The sequence below is a fragment of the Malus domestica genome, chromosome 04 (assembly GCF_042453785.1).
Source record: "Malus domestica chromosome 04, GDT2T_hap1".
Taxonomy (NCBI): Eukaryota; Viridiplantae; Streptophyta; class Magnoliopsida; order Rosales; family Rosaceae; genus Malus; species Malus domestica.
The window spans coordinates 9,445,365-9,463,265 of record NC_091664.1 but is presented as its reverse complement, the minus strand read 5'-3'; the positions used below and the strand labels follow the sequence as shown (position 1 = coordinate 9,463,265).

Here is a 17,901-nt window from a genome sequence, read left to right as displayed (position 1 = left end):
AACTGCATTTTTATTTAATTTGGGTTGTTTTGTTAATTTGGGTTGTTTTGTTAATTTGGGTTAAGTTATTTCCCGTTTATTCCTTTTGTCGTCAAGGTTTCTGTCAGATTATTTAAGCAAACTCTATGGTTGTATTTTGGACGGTCTTTCATTCAATAAAATTCAAAAAAACGAAAGTTGCTCTCACAAATCCCTGACTTCCTAGGAACCTTCAAGTGTGATCGTTTGTGAACCCTTTATGCTATAACTTTCGTTGTGTCACATAATAAAGCACTCTAGATTGTCGATGCCAGATTGAGAAATGATCATCGAAGAAAAGAGGAAGATTTTATGTTTGCCCTCATAAATTAAAATGCAAGAGTTTCGGTTGGTTAAAAGAATTCATGAAGTTAAAGTCATATTTTCTTCTTGAAGAAAATTGAAGTTCCACTATGAAATCAATTGGCAGTATGAAGAGTAGCGCCATTACTTATAAGCACATACAAAGTCTTCTCTCATCAATGTGGAATTCATTCTCAATACTCGTCCCCTCTCCTCTAATTTCGTTTGTGTAAAATAAAACCTAAATTGAAACTTACAACTAGAGTAGACACTCAACTTCACCAGATAACGCAATATTTTGCACCGTCACCGGTTGTCAATACACTATTTCTTCAAAACACCCACAAGTGACAAGACAATGGTCATTGCTACCGTGTCTTTCATTTTTTATACTATTTCATCCATGTGAATTGTGGGCCATTTGGAGAGGAATCAAATGAATTTCCATGCTTGCTATAATCGTGAGACGCACAACCACACACAAAGTGGTTAAAGTGGGGAACATGTTATCAAACACAATCAGGAGTATTATCTAATATGCCCTCCCAAAAGAGAGCCATGCCCTCTCATTGCATTGCCCTAAGCACGCCAAGCCTCCCTTTTCCACTTCCTTTTTCCACAAAGTGCCATCATCACAAAGGCTCCAACATCATTTCTTCAAACCTTCTCATATGATGATCCTGCATGACTACTCCATCTCCTTTGCCATCCCAATATCTTTCTTTCTTTCTCAGAAACCCAATTTTCCATTTTCTCATGAAACAAACAGGCATATATATTTTGGTGTTGTAGAACCTTGGTTTTGTTTAGGATTAACATATATATTCTCTCCAAGACCTCCATAAAGGGAGAGACAAAGTAGGAACTTTCTTTTTATTCGCTTACTCTTTAACCCAACTTTGCTTTTTCTGAGCTATAAAGTCCACAAACAGTTTAAGCCTAACAATTTGCAACCTTGTATCTGTTTAGATCTAGTTTTTCATAGAATTCGATAAGCCAAAGCCACATTCTTTTAGTGTACAAGCTTCCAAGAAAATCAAACCAAACCGTTTTGTACATTTATGATTTATTGTTACTATATTCGTTCTTCGAAATCAAGCTCATTTTCTCACATGGGCTCTCCCTTCTATCTCACATTGGTTGTTCTTTCATTCATATGTGTAGCGTTCACAAAATCTGAAGCTCAGAAGATCCAATCAGCCCGTCTTCTCGACCTTCTCATTCGAGACGTCACCTTCAAGGCGTACGACACACGCATCAGGACAGGAACACTACACACTGTAAATTTACCAGCAAACTTCTCAGGCATCATAGTTGATACTGCAAGATACAGATGTGGCAGTCTGCGAAGGTACGGCGCGCAGGTAAAAGAATTTCATCTAGGCACTGGTGTATCTGTGCATCCATGTGCTGAGAGGGTCATGGTAGTTAGACAAAATTTGGGATATAATTGGTCCTCAATATATTATGCCAACTATGACCTATCTGGATATCAGCTTGTTTCTCCAATTTTAGGCCTCTTAGCGTATAACGCCGGTACGGATGTGAACTTCAGCAACCCTTTTGAGCTTGGTATTGAAGCTGGAGAAAAACCCATCAGCATTGATTTTAAAAACATCACAAGGGTGAACAATGAATTGGGTACAAGGCCATTATGTGCAAGTTTTGAAGGTGATGGCAAAGTGACATTGGCAAGGGAAACTAAACCTTACATTTGTGTTGCAAAAAGGCATGGACATTTCGGGTTGGTCATCGAGAAGCCTATTCCGGTGCAATTGAGGAAGAGAGTGAGCCAGTGGAAAATAGCGGTTGGAAGCTCGGTTGGATCTGCATTGGGTGCTTTTCTTTTGGGACTGCTTTTAGTGGCAATGCTTGTGAAGGTGAAGAAGCAGTCGAGGATGGTGGAGATGGAGAGAAGGGCTTATGAAGAGGAAGCTTTACAGGTATCAATGGTTGGACATGTGAGGGCTCCTACCGCATCGGGTACTCGAACAACACCAGCAATTGAGCATGAGTATATACCTCCTCCTCACTGAATTGGATTCAGTTTTTCATACTAAATTATTCTTTTTTAACATTATTTAGCTGAAATGGAAAGGTATTTGTTGTGAGATAGAATTGTATTTAACCAAATTTTTCAAGGGCTCCATTGGTTGGGAGAAGGAAATTCTACTTTCTGAGCTATACATGGCCATTCATTGTTCTTTTTACCTTCAATTTTCATGACAGGATGAGGTTTCTTTTCTTTTTCTTATGAATGTTTCCTAATTACTTGTCAAACTGCAGAGTGGAGACACAGGTTAACAAAACTTTAACTGCAGTTACCAGTTGTCTTACAAACTGGGTTTAGGATGTGCTTAATTTGACCTTATCGTGATGGTAAAAAGACAACGATCTTCTCACTCACTTGACAATTAGCCTCCACCGTACAATCAAATCGCTTTATTACATTACTTAGTTCAGATTAAGAACTAATAGAAAACAATACTTTAATCTCTAGTCACTCCTGAAATAGAAGCAAAATCATCCCTAAATCCCTTGAATCTCACCTTTTCACTTTCTAATTTATTTTGTCAAAGGCAATTACATAAAACCCGTGATATGTCTTCAGACTTCAAAATGATCTTAACCAACATTTTACATTGAAATTGTGAAAGAAAAACTCCTTATAAGGATTTCCTAAAGCTGAGATTTTATTTTATTTTTTAAGGAAACTAGCCTTCATTGCACACAAAAGGTATTTTTTGAAACACGGCGTTCTATGCGCGACTTAAACGTTTTAAATGTATTTATATGCGTAAATTGACAAAAGGAAAGTCAAATATTTGAAGTAAATGAATAATCTTAGATCATGCAAGAAGAAACCTCTCATAAATCAATTAAAAATAGAGAAAATAATATTTAATGAACAACTTATTGAATCACATTATTACTAGTCTATTGTAAGGCTAAGCCCACCCCCTCCCCTTAGTGTAGATAATATTGTTTGTTAAAAAAAAAACAATCATTTGACATCTAATTTAACGTAATTTAATCACATTATTATCCGCGTGCGAAATTTTTTTTTTATAACCGACATTACACGCATCTTAAGATGTTTTGAACGTGTTTAAAAATAGAGAAAATAATATTTAATAATCAACTGATTGAATTATATTATTGCTAGTCTATTGTGAGGCTAAGTCCACCCCTCCCACTTAGTGTAGATAATATCGTTTGTTAAAAATAAAAATAATCATTTGACAACTAATTATCCGCTTGCGAAATACTTTTTTTATAACCGGCATTACACGTCTCTTAAGATGTTTTGAACGTGTTTAAAATAAAGAAAATAATATTTAATAAACAATTGATTGAATCACATTATTGATAGTCCATTGTGAGGCTAAGCTCACCCCTTCCCCTTAGTGTAGATAATATCGTTTGTTAAAAAAAATAATCATTTGACAACTAATTTAATCACATAATTATTTGCGTGCGAATGACCTGTTTTATTTATAACAGACATTACACGTCTCTTAAGATGTTTTGAACGTGTTTAAAAATAGAGAAATTGAATCACATTATTCCTAGCCTATTGTGAGATACTAATTTTAAAAAAAAACCACAAAAAATTAATTATTAAAAAAAACACTGTTAAAATGACGAAAACACCCCTGCTTTATTTGATACATTATTTTGGGATGCTTTTGAAGTTTTTTTGTCTTGAGGGCATTTTTGTCCAAATCTTTTTGTTGAAGCTTGGTGAGTCCAAAATCACTATTCACCTTTTCCATTGGCTTTATATATAGATAGTGAGAGCAATACAGTAGTAGGCAAGAATTAAGAACTACACACTAGGACCAAGTCATCGGACTACTAAAGTAGTCTACCCTCCCATTCGCACAAAGCGATGAGAGGGACCTAACCACTGTCAGAACGTCGTCTCTTCAAACACCCACACGAACCAAAATACTGTTATCCGGATGTAGGGAGATTTCCTGTTTTGATGTGAATTAGTTTTCAAACAACATGTAAATGATATAAGTTCTACGATACTTTCATGAGTTAAACTGAATAAACAATTGAGCATGTGTAGGCAAAATCATTAGTCACAGTATTGAGAGTATTAATTTGGGAAAAGAAGGGACCTTGCATGTACTTAAAAGTATCAAGGAATGTTAGGTAAACTAATCTTTTAAGCCACATTTGCAAACCATGTTATGTGTCACCAATAGTAAATAAGCACGTTAATCAATATTTAAGTAATAATCCAATCATCATCAACCACGTCATATGGTTGACAAAATATGGTTTAAATTGATGGTATCCCTAGCATTACCTGTAATGAGTAATTGGGCTTTCTCATACTGACAATTTGTTTTATGGTGGAACCTCAACTTTCTTCATGGTATCAGAGCAGGTTATCATATGTGTGAAGTCCAACGGTCACATGTGATTCGCATCACCTAAACTGTGTTGTCTACATGCTAGGCTTGAGCGGGCGTGTTGAGAGTATTAACTTGACATTAGAGGAAGAATGAACCTTACATGTGCATATAAGTAATTGAGCTACTCATTTTATTATCAATTGGTTTTATGGTGGAACATAGGCCTGGGCACGGTTCGGTACCTGGGTAGTACCGAAACCGAACCCATAGTAAAATTTTGGTATAGTTCGGTATGGTATAAATGGTTGTACCAATTTAGTACCAAACCAAATAGGTTCGTTTGGTTCGGTCCAGGTATAGGTTCGGTTCGGTTCTGGGCCTTTAAGGAACAAGGCCTGGTTTAGTGTTTTTCAGTTTTCGTGAAGAAAAAAAAAAGCCCGAATCAATTTTTGGCCCAAAATTAACAAAGTGCACAGTGCATGTGACTAAATTAGTACGAGCATTATTGAGTTCTCCCTATTGACAACATCCATTACTTTGATATGCAAAAGCAATAAAACATCCATACCTACAAAAGCTAGCACAGTGCACGACTAAATCAGTTTTTCTGGATGCTTATCCATACCCACATAGTCCCTGCTTTTGAGATGTGGATGTAGTGAAAACATCCATCCCAAAATTAAGGAGATCAAAATTAACAAAAGTAAACGTTAGACTAATCAGACTAATTGAGCTATTTGATGCAACAAAAATTGAGTTCTCCATGCTTCTGCTACATGACTAATCTGAGCATACAAAATTCAATCCAACAACAAAGTTCAAGTAAATGCCTTATGGCATTAGTACAAACTAAAATGAAAAATCAAAGTTCAAGTCAAAGCCTTATGGCATTAATACAATCCAAATGTAATAGCAAACATCAAACTAAATGCCTTAATAACTAATATGTTCAATTAATATAAACTAAAAGCAATTATCCCTTAGAGACCTTACGCTTGACACCTTTGGTGGCTAGAGGTTTGTAAGGCTTTGAAGGGGCCTTTGATTGAGCGCATTTTGAAGCTCGATGAGGTCGGGTAGGAGCTTGTGAAGCGGATGCTTGAGAAGGTAGGGTATGAGGTTGTGAAGATGACGCTTGTTGCTCTGGATTATTAATAGAGAGAGAAGAGATGCTTGATGTCAACAACTCTACATAATACAAAAATATACACAACTTGTAAATACAAAAGAATAAAATCTAAAAAATTATAACAAACAAGAACTAAGAAGAGTATAAGAAATTACCCGCTTCAATACTTTCGTAGAACTCTAAGTGCTCCAACGAAGGTGCATCATCTTCTAAGGTGATAACACCATCACCCCTCATCCAATTATGCATGCAAATTAAGGCTTACCCCGATTTAGGAGTTAAAGAACTCCTAAAATCCGAAATCACTCTTCCCCCGGTACTAAAAGCACTCTCTGAAGCCACAATAAATGCTTGGATAGCAAATATGTCTTTTGCAATGGCTGCCAATATAGGATACTTGCAACCATTATTCTTCCACCATGAGAGAATTTTAAAAGCGCCCTTGGTTTCTTTGTCCACCTTCTCCCAAGGATCCAACAAATATGAATCCACCTTATCTCCCACCACTTGCTCATCACTCTCTTCTACAAAATCAATCCAATCATCTACACAATCATCTTCAAAGGATTCAACAATACGTGAAGTAGAAGAAGATTCTCGAGGAGGTGTGGGGACCTTCATATGCTTCCCCCCATAAACCCTTGGGGCATCCAACACATCTCTTGTCTCCTTAGTTTTTACATGAGCATCAACTTCCAACAATTGCTTTCTAATAATATGAGTAATATGCCTTAACTTGAACCTTGGATCTAAAATAAGAGCAACAACTAGCAAATTGTTCAATTGAAGGTAAGAAAGAAAATATTTGTCATACTTTGCTCTCATGTCAGTTGCCATTTGTATCAAAAGTACCTCCGTTGGTGAACCGATTTGCACATTAGGTAGGGGAACCAAATTATTCATAGCTGTCTCTATTTTGATGACATCATGGAGAGTAGTATGAGCTGTGGGGACCAAAGAATGACTCACCCGCAATGTCACCTCATAGAAAACCCGTAAAAACCGAACAAACACCTCCGCCTTTTCCCAATCTTCTCTAGTTGGTGGTCCAACCCTTCTTTGACCTTTAGTAGCAACTATTCCATCATCATCATTTTCTTCTTTAAATTCTTTGAAGTACACGCTAAAAGGAGTATCACTTCCCCCTATCCTAGCAAAGGCTTTCTTAAACTTTATGGTTACTTCCAACATATGAAATGTGGAATTCCATCTTGTGGGGCAATCTAAGCAAACACTTGTTTTACATGTTAACTTCTCCATAAACACGGCTTGCTTGAAATACTCTAACCTTTGTGGAGAGCTCCTCACAAATCTCACACAATTTATTATGGCTAAGAGGCCATTGGTTAGCCTCTTCATCCCTTGACTCACAATTAAATTGGTTATGTGAGTGTTACACCTCACATGTAAATACTCCCCATGCAAAATGGCTTGTGAATTTTCCCACCTATTCATTGTTGGCCTAAGTTGATCCAATGCAACTTTATTTACGGAAGCATTGTCCACCGTGATGGTGAGTATTTTATCTATGCCCTATTCCAACAAACAAGTTTCAAGTAACTTAGCTATTGTGGCTCCCGAATGATTAGCAATGAGACAAAAATTAATGATCCGCTTATGCATATTCCATTCATCATCAATAAAGTGTGCGTTGACGACCATATAATTGATGTTTTGAGTGATTATCCAAGTGTCGGTGGTAAGAGAAATTCGGTGTGCATGCAATTCATTTTTCAAACTATACTTAGATTGGGCATACATTCTAGGGAAAGTTCTAACAAGAGTCCTCCTAGATGGCACACGAAACAATGGACATGCAACACTACAAAATCTATTGAATCCGATCTTCTCAACGGTACTAAAGGGTACCTTATCAAGAGCAATCATCTTTACACATGCTTCCAAACAATTGGATTGGTTAAACTCCCTAGTAACCAAATTTTTACCCCTTTTCTTATCCCCATAAAAAGTTCTTGATTTTTCCTCAAGTTGGCTTGATAATATTTACATTGTCGATTAAGATGTTTTCTCATTCCGGATGTACCATTAGTGCTTGAATCAGCGGCATAGTCATCATCACTTGTATGTTCCGGGCAATAGACACATTTAGCCCTAAGTCTTACATTTGGAACCAATACCGGTTTATCATTTCCATCTTTTACAACATTCCCTTCTTGATCCTTGAGGCTTACTAGGGTCTTAACTTGATAAGGCCTAAAGTGCCCCCAAACCTTACTACATTTACCTTTTAGGAGTTGGGAGACACTTACCTCATCTTGATCTCTTTCACTTTCGGACTCACTTTTGCTTCCCCTTGATTCATATTCCATATCATTTACATCCTCTACAGAGTCTACATGGTCTGAAGCCTGCATCTAATCAATACAAAATATCAATTACGATTACAATTACAAGTCAATCTAGCAATTATAGAAGCACTGAATCTGTGCAGATTAGTGCAGATTAGTGCAAATTATCCACTGAATCATGCAAAATGGTTGTTGATTATTAGGTCTCTAAGGAAGTGATAGAATCAATAGTAAATGGAACGGACCAATCCGCCATTGTCTATGCAATTCCAAATTTCCATTTCCATTTCCATTGTCCATGCAGATTATCCATTTCCAAGCTGGTTTTTTCTGGGTTCTTTGGAGATCTAAAATTGTGTAGATTATACCTATTACATTTATATATGAAAAATTGAAAACCCAATTTCTAAACAACCCAAAAGGGAAAAGAGATTAACTACATCAAAACTACAAAATCCAACGACAAACTCAAAAGCCTCAACAAAATCCTACAATTTCAAAGAAACCCCTAATTCCAACCCCAATCTAAATCTAAAAATTAAAACCCTAATTTTATAAAATGCAAACAAATTCAAGAGATTGACTTACCATGAGAGAAGCCGATGTCACAATGGTTGTGGTGGAGGTGAGATCGTGAGAGAGATTGGAAAGGAGGAAGACGGCGGGTCGGCAACTGAGAAGAAGGACCGTGAGTGAGTGACGGCATGATAAGTGAGAGGGATTCACTCTAGTGTGACCAAGTGCTTGTGAACTCAGGATAAACCAATAGAAACAAGCCACGTGGGCGATAATTTTAATTGCAAAACTGATTCGGTACGGTTCAGTACCGAACATAGAACCGAAACCAAACCAAATAAGCAAAAAACCGAACCGTTCTATTACCGGTACCGAATGCACCGAAAAAATAATTGAACCGACCGAGTTTGGTTCGGTTCTCGGTATCTTTTGTCCAGGCTTAGTGGAACCTTAACTTTTTCCATGAAGGATCATCATCATTTAAGCCAAATCTAATATCTCTTACTTACAAATAAAGAAAAACACCATTAAACCATGATTCAGAGCTAGTTTGGTATTGATGTGCTTAAAAAAAAAATGTTTTTGTTGTGCTGTGAGAATAAACAGCTGTAAAATAAAGTTGTTAAGTGTTTGGAAAACCTTTATTTTATTTTTTTTGTAAAATTGCTTTTAATAAAAAAAAAAACTATGTCTGAATGTTTGGTAAACTTTTATATAAATTGCTTTGAATATGTTAAATGACTAAAAAATATATAGTATTTAATGTGATATAATAATTATCAAAGACATGTAGGGGTATATTTGCTATTTGAAAATTTCATTAAATGACACTACTTACTATGCTTTGAAAGAAAAAAAAAAAAGCAATTTTTTAAAGCTTTTTTATTTTTTTATTTTTTTTATATTGTCATTAATAGTAGTTTTTTTTTAAAACACCACAATTTCAAACCAACCCTCAATCATGACTTTTTTTTTTAATTCCTTATTATTAAAGATGAGAAAAAAGTTTGAAATTGTTACATCTCAGACTGGCTTCGCCGTAGCACGATATTGTCCGTTTTGGGCCACGCCCTCACGGTTTTGTTTATGGGAACTTAGACGAGAAATTCTCAGTGGGTCACCCATCCTAGGACCGCTCTCACCCGAACTCGCCTAATTTCGGAGTTCCGATGGAATCTGAAACCAGTAAGTTCTTAAAATGTCTCGTGCTATAAGGAAGGGAGCATATACATATAAGGCACATCACCCCCTCTCCGTTGGTCGATGTGAGATGTTACAATCCACCACTCTTAGGGGCTTGACTTCCTCGTCGACATACTCGCACCGTACGGCAGAGTAGCTCTGATACCATTATGTCACATCTCAGTCTCGACTCCATCATAGCACGATATTGTAAGCTTTGGGCCCTGGTCACGCCCTCACAGTTTTGTTTCTGGGAACTTAGGGGCGAGAGCAATCCTAGAATGGGTGATCCACTGGGAAGTGTTCGTGAGTTCCCAGAAACAAAACTGTGAGGATGTGGCTCAAAGCGGACAATATCGTGCTACGGCGAAGCTAGTCTGGGATGTGACAAAATGTATTGTAACATCCCACATCGACTAACGGAGAGGGGGTGATGTGCCTTATATGTATATCCTAAATTCCCTATAGCACGAGGCCTTTTGGGAACTCATTGGCTTCAGATTCTATCAGAACTTCGAAGTTAAGCGAGTTCGGGCGAGAGCGGTTCTAGGATGGGTGACCCACTGGGAAGTTCTCGTCTAAGTTCCCAAAAACAAAATCGTGAGGGCGTGGCCCAAACTGGACAATATCGTGCTTCGGCGAAGCCGGTCTGGGATGTGACAGAATGGTATCAGAGCCACTTTGCTGTGTGGTGCGAGTGTGCAGACGAAGATGTCGAGCCCCTAAGGGGGTGGATTATAACATCCCACATCGACTAACGGAGGTGGGATGATGTGCCTTTAGGAACTCACTAGCTTCGGATTCCATCAGAACTTCGAAGTTAAGCGAGTTTGGACAAGAGCAATCCTAGAATGGGTGACCCACTGGGAAGTTCTCGTATGAATTCCCATATATAAAACCGTGAGGGCGTGGCCCAAAGTAGACAATATCGTGTTACGGCGGAGCCGGTCTAGGATGTGACATAAATTGTTACAATAATTTAGGATAGACGAGTTTTTCAAATCCAAAACACAGGGATAAAAACCCAACATCCTATTCACTAAGATACTAGACAACATGCAATTCAGTTTTTTTTTTTTTTTAACAAACGATATTATCTATGCTAACGGGGAAAGGGGTTTAGCCTCGCAATGAGATAACAATAATATGATTCAAATTCGTTTTTTACAAGAATTGAACTTAAAACCTCTCACAATGGACTAGCAATTCAGTTACAACTTTGACATAAAAAAAATTATATAACATTCTCATAATGAATAAGCAATACCTCAAACTACTCAATATTTGTAAGAACAGATTTGCTCATAATTATATAAGCACCGTATGAATTTAATTTTATGTGAGTTCAAAACAAACTTATGTAAATAATGATGACGACCAGCTGATTTTTCTTGGGTGCAAGTGGGGGGTACTAGAGATACCCTTGGCACAGTGGTTGCACCGAAGAAAACTTGATGCCCAGCATCGTTAGATGGACTCTCCCATCCCTAGTTTGTTTGGAACCACAAGAATTCCTTAATTAAATAGGATTCCAACTCCCCATTTGTTATTTTGAGAGGCATCTCATATGCTTGCATCGTGTTCTAAGTTGTTAGCTGTTTTTTTTATGTTATTTTAATTATCTTAATTGTTTCGTGATCTGTATATGCAATATAATAATCTTTGTTCTCCGTTTGTGATTTTCATCATATACCAACCAATATTCTTAATTCAAAATAATTATTTATACCAATGAATTGTAGCATCGTGTTCTAAGTTGTTAGCTGTTTTTTTTTTATGTTATTTTAATTATCTTAATTGTTTCGTGATCTGTATATGCAATATAATAATCTTTGTTCTCCGTTTGTGATTCTCATCATATACCAACCAATATTCTTAATCCAAAATAATTATTTATACCAATGAATTGTACTTATATGTTATTTACCAATAACTTTTATGTCCATACAATTTTCGATACAAGTAACTTTCCTTTGGGCTTGAATTCTTTAAAACATATTGTTGACCCTAGAAATTACAAAGCCTACGTGGCGCGCAGGCCGAGTATATTCTAAGCTAACTACGTCCTTCGGTGATTGCGGGGCGTGCCAACTCGTCGGCCGAGGCTCGGCCGAGGAGTAAATTTGATGATGCTGCGTTGGGTCGCGCTACTGACTTCTGCGTCTTGCGGTTGCGGCCGAGAAAGGAACACGTCTCGGCCTCTTGGGTTCTCGAGCCTGAAGACAAGGCTGCTATTTCTTACAAAGTTCACGAACCGAATTCGGCTTGCAATGTGCCGAATGTAATAACTATGACACCTCACCTCGCCGAGAAGGCTAATGAGATGACCTCGACCAACAAGGATTCGAAAACCCTTCTCGACCGAGACTTGGATAGGTAATCGACCGTTCTCGCCGCAGTGCTGTTGATGCCAACGGAAGATACTGCGAGACCGACCGACTCTACGGTGACAGAGCTATCTATGCCGACTTAAGATATCACCGGTTGCTTCCACAGTGCTGTTGATGCCAACAGAAGATGTGTCAGCGAAAAAGGAAAAGAAAAAGATCTCAAGTTGTGAGAGTTTGCGCAGGGCAATTTTGTGTTGATTTGCAGGGGCCTTTTCCATTGCTGAATGTCTTGTATTTATAGTAGCAGAACACCGAGCCCGAGTTCTAATCCTATTCGAACTAGGTTTCCCTCTCCGGATTAACGTTACCTCAATCAGTCCTATCTCTGCTAGGACTACGAATCTAGTCCTTAACTGAGCCGGATTCGCCTTCTAGTTTTACTGATCTCGTCGAGGGTCCCCATTGTATTAGGACTCGACTTGCACTCTGATTTAACCGATCTAGGCCTAGAAGCCCATGAGCTGAACGCCCCCATGACTCTCTCGCCGTACGTCTTCCAGGGCCGAAAGTGATCCCTCCCTCGGCCCAAACTGTTATTTTGGGCCCAAACATTGCCCCCTCGCTTTTGAGGTCCTCGGCCTGCAACCTTCGGCCGAGTTTCGGCCTTGAAGAAGCGAATCTACCACTCAGGATCCCAATACCCGAGTTCCAAGGCGCATTTATTGAACATGATCGCACGATCTTGATCCTGCTAAACCACTCGCCACGTGGCATCCCCTAACATGGCCAATCCCCGATAATGACGTCTGAAGTGTGCGCCTGCCCGAACCGTCTCGCCATTATGACCACTATCTCAATCCGCGAGCCATTACATCAGTCCGTGAGCCCACCTGTCATCGTGCAGGCGTCGAACCGTCTTTCGTTATTAACTTCGCCGTCACACGCGATCGTGCACCCCCAAAACCTAAAACCGTCGGTCTTCTCAACCGCATTTCCCAAATGCTCATCATGATCAACGATTCCTCCGGTCGATTTTGCCCTTTGTTTTGAATTTCGAACGATTGCTCTTCCTCCCATTACTCTATAAATACCGAAATTTCCTCATTTGTACTTTACGTTCTCAAACTTCCTGAAATCCCCTACCCTTGCTCTCAAGTGCATTCCTCCATTCCAAGTTTTCGTCCTCAAATCCCCAACCCAGAAAACCTCCTTACGCTGTGCTTTACAATGGCCTCCTTCATCTCCAAGCTTTCCCGGGAATGCGACCATCATCAAAAGATCCTTGATCGGAGCTCGATCAAGACTATACGGTTCGAGAACGACATGAGCACCGTCCACCAAATCCTGGGTCCTCTCTTCAAGGCAACAATCCCGCCGACCATCACTGGTCTTCTCCAGGAACACTGCCTTACACCCTTGCTCCAAGGGTTTGAATGGTCGAGATGGGAGGCGGCAAAGCCCCAAGGCTCCTGGCCCTCGACGACCACCACCTGGGCGACCTGGGTTGTCCGAATGGAACGGCTCTTCGGCGAAAAATGGAAAATCCTGGGTATCTACGACGCCATCCTCCTTTCGTCGATGGACATTGTCCCTGACAAGGAGCTGCTCCTAGCCGCTCTATGCTTCTGGTGCTCAGCCACCAACACAATGGTCCTTCCCCTTGGTCCCATTGGTCCCACCGTCCTGGACATCACCGCCATCTTGGGGACCTCGGCCACCGGGATCCCTATCGACGCGACCCTCTCCGGGCACCCGTCGAATATCGATCTGAAGACGCTCTTCGACCGTCGAGCCTTCGAGACCCTGAACAGTGACGGTCACATCCCGTCGAGGGATGAAATACAGAAGCTCCACAAGAACTTTCTCAACTACAACACCCTCTACCTTCACTTCGCCGGTCGAGGGGAAGAGGACCTGCGAGAGGGAGAGCATGAAGCCTTCCTCTTCTACTGGTACAACAAATACATTTGTTGTACCAAGTCAAACAAATGTTTGGTCGAGAATATGCCAGTGGCCGAAGCCCTGGCCAGTGGTCACGTCCTGGCGCTAAGTTCCAATATTCTTGCCCACCTCTTCCGTTGCCTGGCCGAGGCGACTCTCCACACGGTGGACCCCCACCAGAATGGCCCTCTCTGGGTCTTCCAGCTCTGGTTGCAGGTGTACTTCGCCTCCCTTCGGCCGGCTATAGCTGATTTCTCAGCAACAGAGGCTCTTGGTCCTCAGCTAGCCTCCCGACCAACGCCTCCTCATCAGGCCGAAGAGGTATTTAGGTACCTCTTTGCCCTTGACGATCTCTCAAGCGACGAATTCCTGATTTGTCGTCGTCGCGATTACCCCCCTCCATCAGACTGCCTACCTCTGCGTGGGCCGCAGAGGAGGATGCCGCTCTTCGCCAAACCTGGGGGTCGTTCGTGCTTGCTCGCGACCTTCCTCTCGGCTGCGACGGGAAACGGTCGGGGTGGGAAGTGTATCATCCGAACTTCCTTGCCCGTCAGCTCGGCTATCTTCAGGGCTGTCCCGTCCCCCTTCTCTCTTCCCGCACAGTATTGAGCCGCGGACGCGAGCCTCGCTCTTCAGAGAACGAGTGCAGGACTGCCGCGAAGGAGTTTCAAGAGTACTGCCAAAGATTTCGCCTACGACCGGCCACCCCAGAAACCCATTGCACTGACACCTTCGGTTAGTGGTGGGAAAATTACACTCAGGAGTTCTTCGGTGCGCCGGTCGAAGATGTGCTAAGCAGGCTCTTCGGTGACCGACCTAAGAAAGCCCCGGCCCCCCATTCTCAAGGTAGTTGTTCAATTCCCCCTTTTTCTTCAACCTTGCATATTGTACGCCCTACTGAATTGTCTTTATCCTTTTAGGTAGTCGGCCTTTGAGAAAGACGGAGGCAGTTGCCGCTGCTACGGCCGGGAAAAAATCGGTCGTGTCCAAAAAGGACAAACCTGCTGGTAGGGCCGGGTTTATCAAACGACCTCGCCAAGAGGCCGGGCCGGCTATCGAGCCTTCCCCGCCTGCCAAGCGGGTCAAACAACTGGCGAAGAAAGGTGCACGGGAGATCCACGTTATTTCCAGCCACACGACGACTCCCAGTGCTTCCCCTTCTCCCGCCGCCGGCCATTCTGGGGTCAAGAAACAGCTGGCTTCGGCCATAGAGACGGTCTCAGCGCAGCCTGCTTCTGTGGCCGGCGAATCAGTCGTACCTCCCTCTGTCGAGAAGGCCCATGTCTCACACCAGGCGGTTCCTACGACCGAGGAAACCTTTCCCAAGAATCCAAAGCCCACGGTCTTCGTGCTGGAAGAGAGTGAGGGGAGCGACGAGGTCCCGCTGGCGCGTCGTCCTCCTACTCGTCAACAACCTCCTCCAGTATCCGAGATGGCGGTCCAACCTGGCCCCTCCTCGGCTAATCGTGGCAAGCGCACGGTCGAGGAACCGACCCCGGCGGCCGAACCTCTCGTTCCTTCTCAAGACCAGGGCGTCCCTGCCTCCACTGAAGCAGCTGCGCCAGTCGGCCCATCGGCAGCCGACCGTGGCAAACGCCTGCTCGAGGAACCCGAGGCCACGGCGGAATCGCCGATCCATCCTCAAGACCAAGGCTTCCATATCCCTCCACAGGAGGTTACCTCGGCCTTTGTAAGTACCTTCAATTTTCCTCCTGATTGCTTTTCTGCTTTAGAATTCTAAACAAGGAACAACTAAATGTCAGGTGCCTGTACATTCTTTTCACCGTCAATTCTATGCGCCGAAGGGCGTTATCTATATTTCCTGGCCGCCTCAGTGGCCATCAAACGTAGATAACCTCCATCGGCCGCGTGAAGTGAGAAGCAATCTGAGACACTGGGCTCGGCCATTGAGTTCTTTAGGTTCGAGCAACGACCCTGGGGACATGGCCGAGGTCTCCTCTCGGCAGGTTAAAAACGACACCCTCTTGCTATTCTTGTCATGACTTCCTTTAAGCTTAACCTTGTTTATTCGTGCAGGCTTCATGGGAGGTTGAATTCAAAGCTCTCCTCTCCAGCACGACCGCAGAGTCCGGCCCTTCGGCCGCTCCGACTGAGGCTACCGATCCAAGCGCCCTAGCCCAGTTGCGAGAAATCCTGTCACTCTCACCATCGCAAGTACTTGAGCGCAAAGGTCTTGATCTGCTCGGCGTGTGTCTGAACGACCTTGGAGCCGACGGTCGCCTAAGCGGAGATGCCATTGTTCGGGCATCGTCTGCCTTGGAGCGCGTTCGGGAGACGTTTAGCATCTTCCAGACTGCTCTGCAGGCCGAACAGGACCTGCAAGCCGCCACGGCCGTTCAAGACACCCTCCGTCCGAAGATTGACGATCTACGGGCAAAAGGAGAAGCGTTAGCCGAGCTCGACCGTCAGATGGCCGAACTAGCAAAACGCCGGTCGGTCATTGCTTCTGAGCTTGCGAGGGACTTCGAGTCAGGCGGGAAGGATCGCCTAACTGAGTATGCGACGGCCAAAAAACGGGTCGAGCGCCTGAGGCTGGACAAAAAGAACCGGCAAGCCGAAGTCATCATGGCCGACGTGCGGTGGTTGGAGTTGAAAGCTCTGCTCAGCACTCTTCTTCCCTCATCTCCTTGAATGTATTAGACCTACTCATTTTTGTAATACCTGTCAATTTTAATGGAATGACTTTTTCTACAACAAACTTTTTATTCACGCATTTCCCATGTGACCGGATAATATTTCTTCAAGAACTTCCCATTAATTGGTAATTTGTGAACTACTCCAGTCCGATCTTTAAGATGATACGCCCCTTTACCGTATACCTTATGCACAATGAACGGCCCTTCCCAATTCGGCGACCACTTGCCGAACCTAGGATCTTTTATCCCTACGGGCAACACCGTTTGCCACACCAATTCACCCTCGCCGAACGTTTTCTGTCGTACCTTTTGATTATAGGCTCGCTCGGCAATCTGTTTCTGTGCCACCAGTAAGTTATAAGCGTCAAGTCGCGCCTCTTCCAAATCTTCTAGTTCCTGTCTCATAGACTGATTATATTCGGCGCTAAACAAACTACTTTGTTCAATTAATCGCAACGAATTTATGCTCAACTCGACTGGTAGCACCGCATCGTGTCCGTAAGTCAATGCGTACGGGGTTGTTGCAGTCGCCGATCGGGACGACGTTCGGTATGCCCATAATGCCTCGTTCAACTTCAAATGCCACATGCCAGGCCTCTCTTTTATTATTTTTTCGAGGATGCCAATCAACACTTTATTACTTGCCTCGGCCTGCCCATTCGCCTGTGGATAATACGGTGTGGACTGTTCCAGCCGAATTTTCAAATTGGCCGTGTATTCCTTAAACCTTTCGGCTGTGAAGATTGTTCCATTGTCGGTTATGATCGTTTCTGGCACACCGAACCGGGTCACAATGTGTTCCTCCACGAAATCGCAAACTTCTTTAGACGTTAATTCGGCATATGATTTTGCTTCGACCCACTTAGTAAAGTAATCAGTTGCGACTATTATCCATGCATGCTTAGCAGCTCCAGAAGTCGGCGTGATTTTGCCGATTACGTCCATGGCCCATCCTCTAAACGGCCACGGCTTAATGACCGAATGTAGCGATTCGACCGGGACCCTTTGTATAGGCCCATGGATTTGGCACTGCACGCATCCTCGTGCAAACTCGATACAATCTTTCAGTATTCTCGGCCAAAAATAACCGTGTCGCCGGAGTAGCCATCGCATTTTTCGTCCAGACTGGTGAGCTCCGCATACCCC

The 17,901-nt window shown here is 42.3% G+C and overlaps 1 protein-coding gene across 1 annotated transcript; it reads left to right on the top strand.

Moving 5' to 3' along the window:
• The first annotated feature begins 1,016 nt into the window (after positions 1-1,016).
• On the top strand, positions 1,017-2,505 carry LOC103444772 (uncharacterized). The gene is made up of 2 exons (XM_070820480.1): positions 1,017-1,685; positions 1,837-2,505. The coding sequence occupies exons 1-2, from the start codon at positions 1,655-1,657 to the stop codon at positions 2,355-2,357; spliced, it is 552 nt and encodes a 183-aa protein (XP_070676581.1). The 5' UTR covers positions 1,017-1,654; the 3' UTR covers positions 2,358-2,505.
• The last annotated feature ends 15,396 nt before the right edge of the window (positions 2,506-17,901 follow it).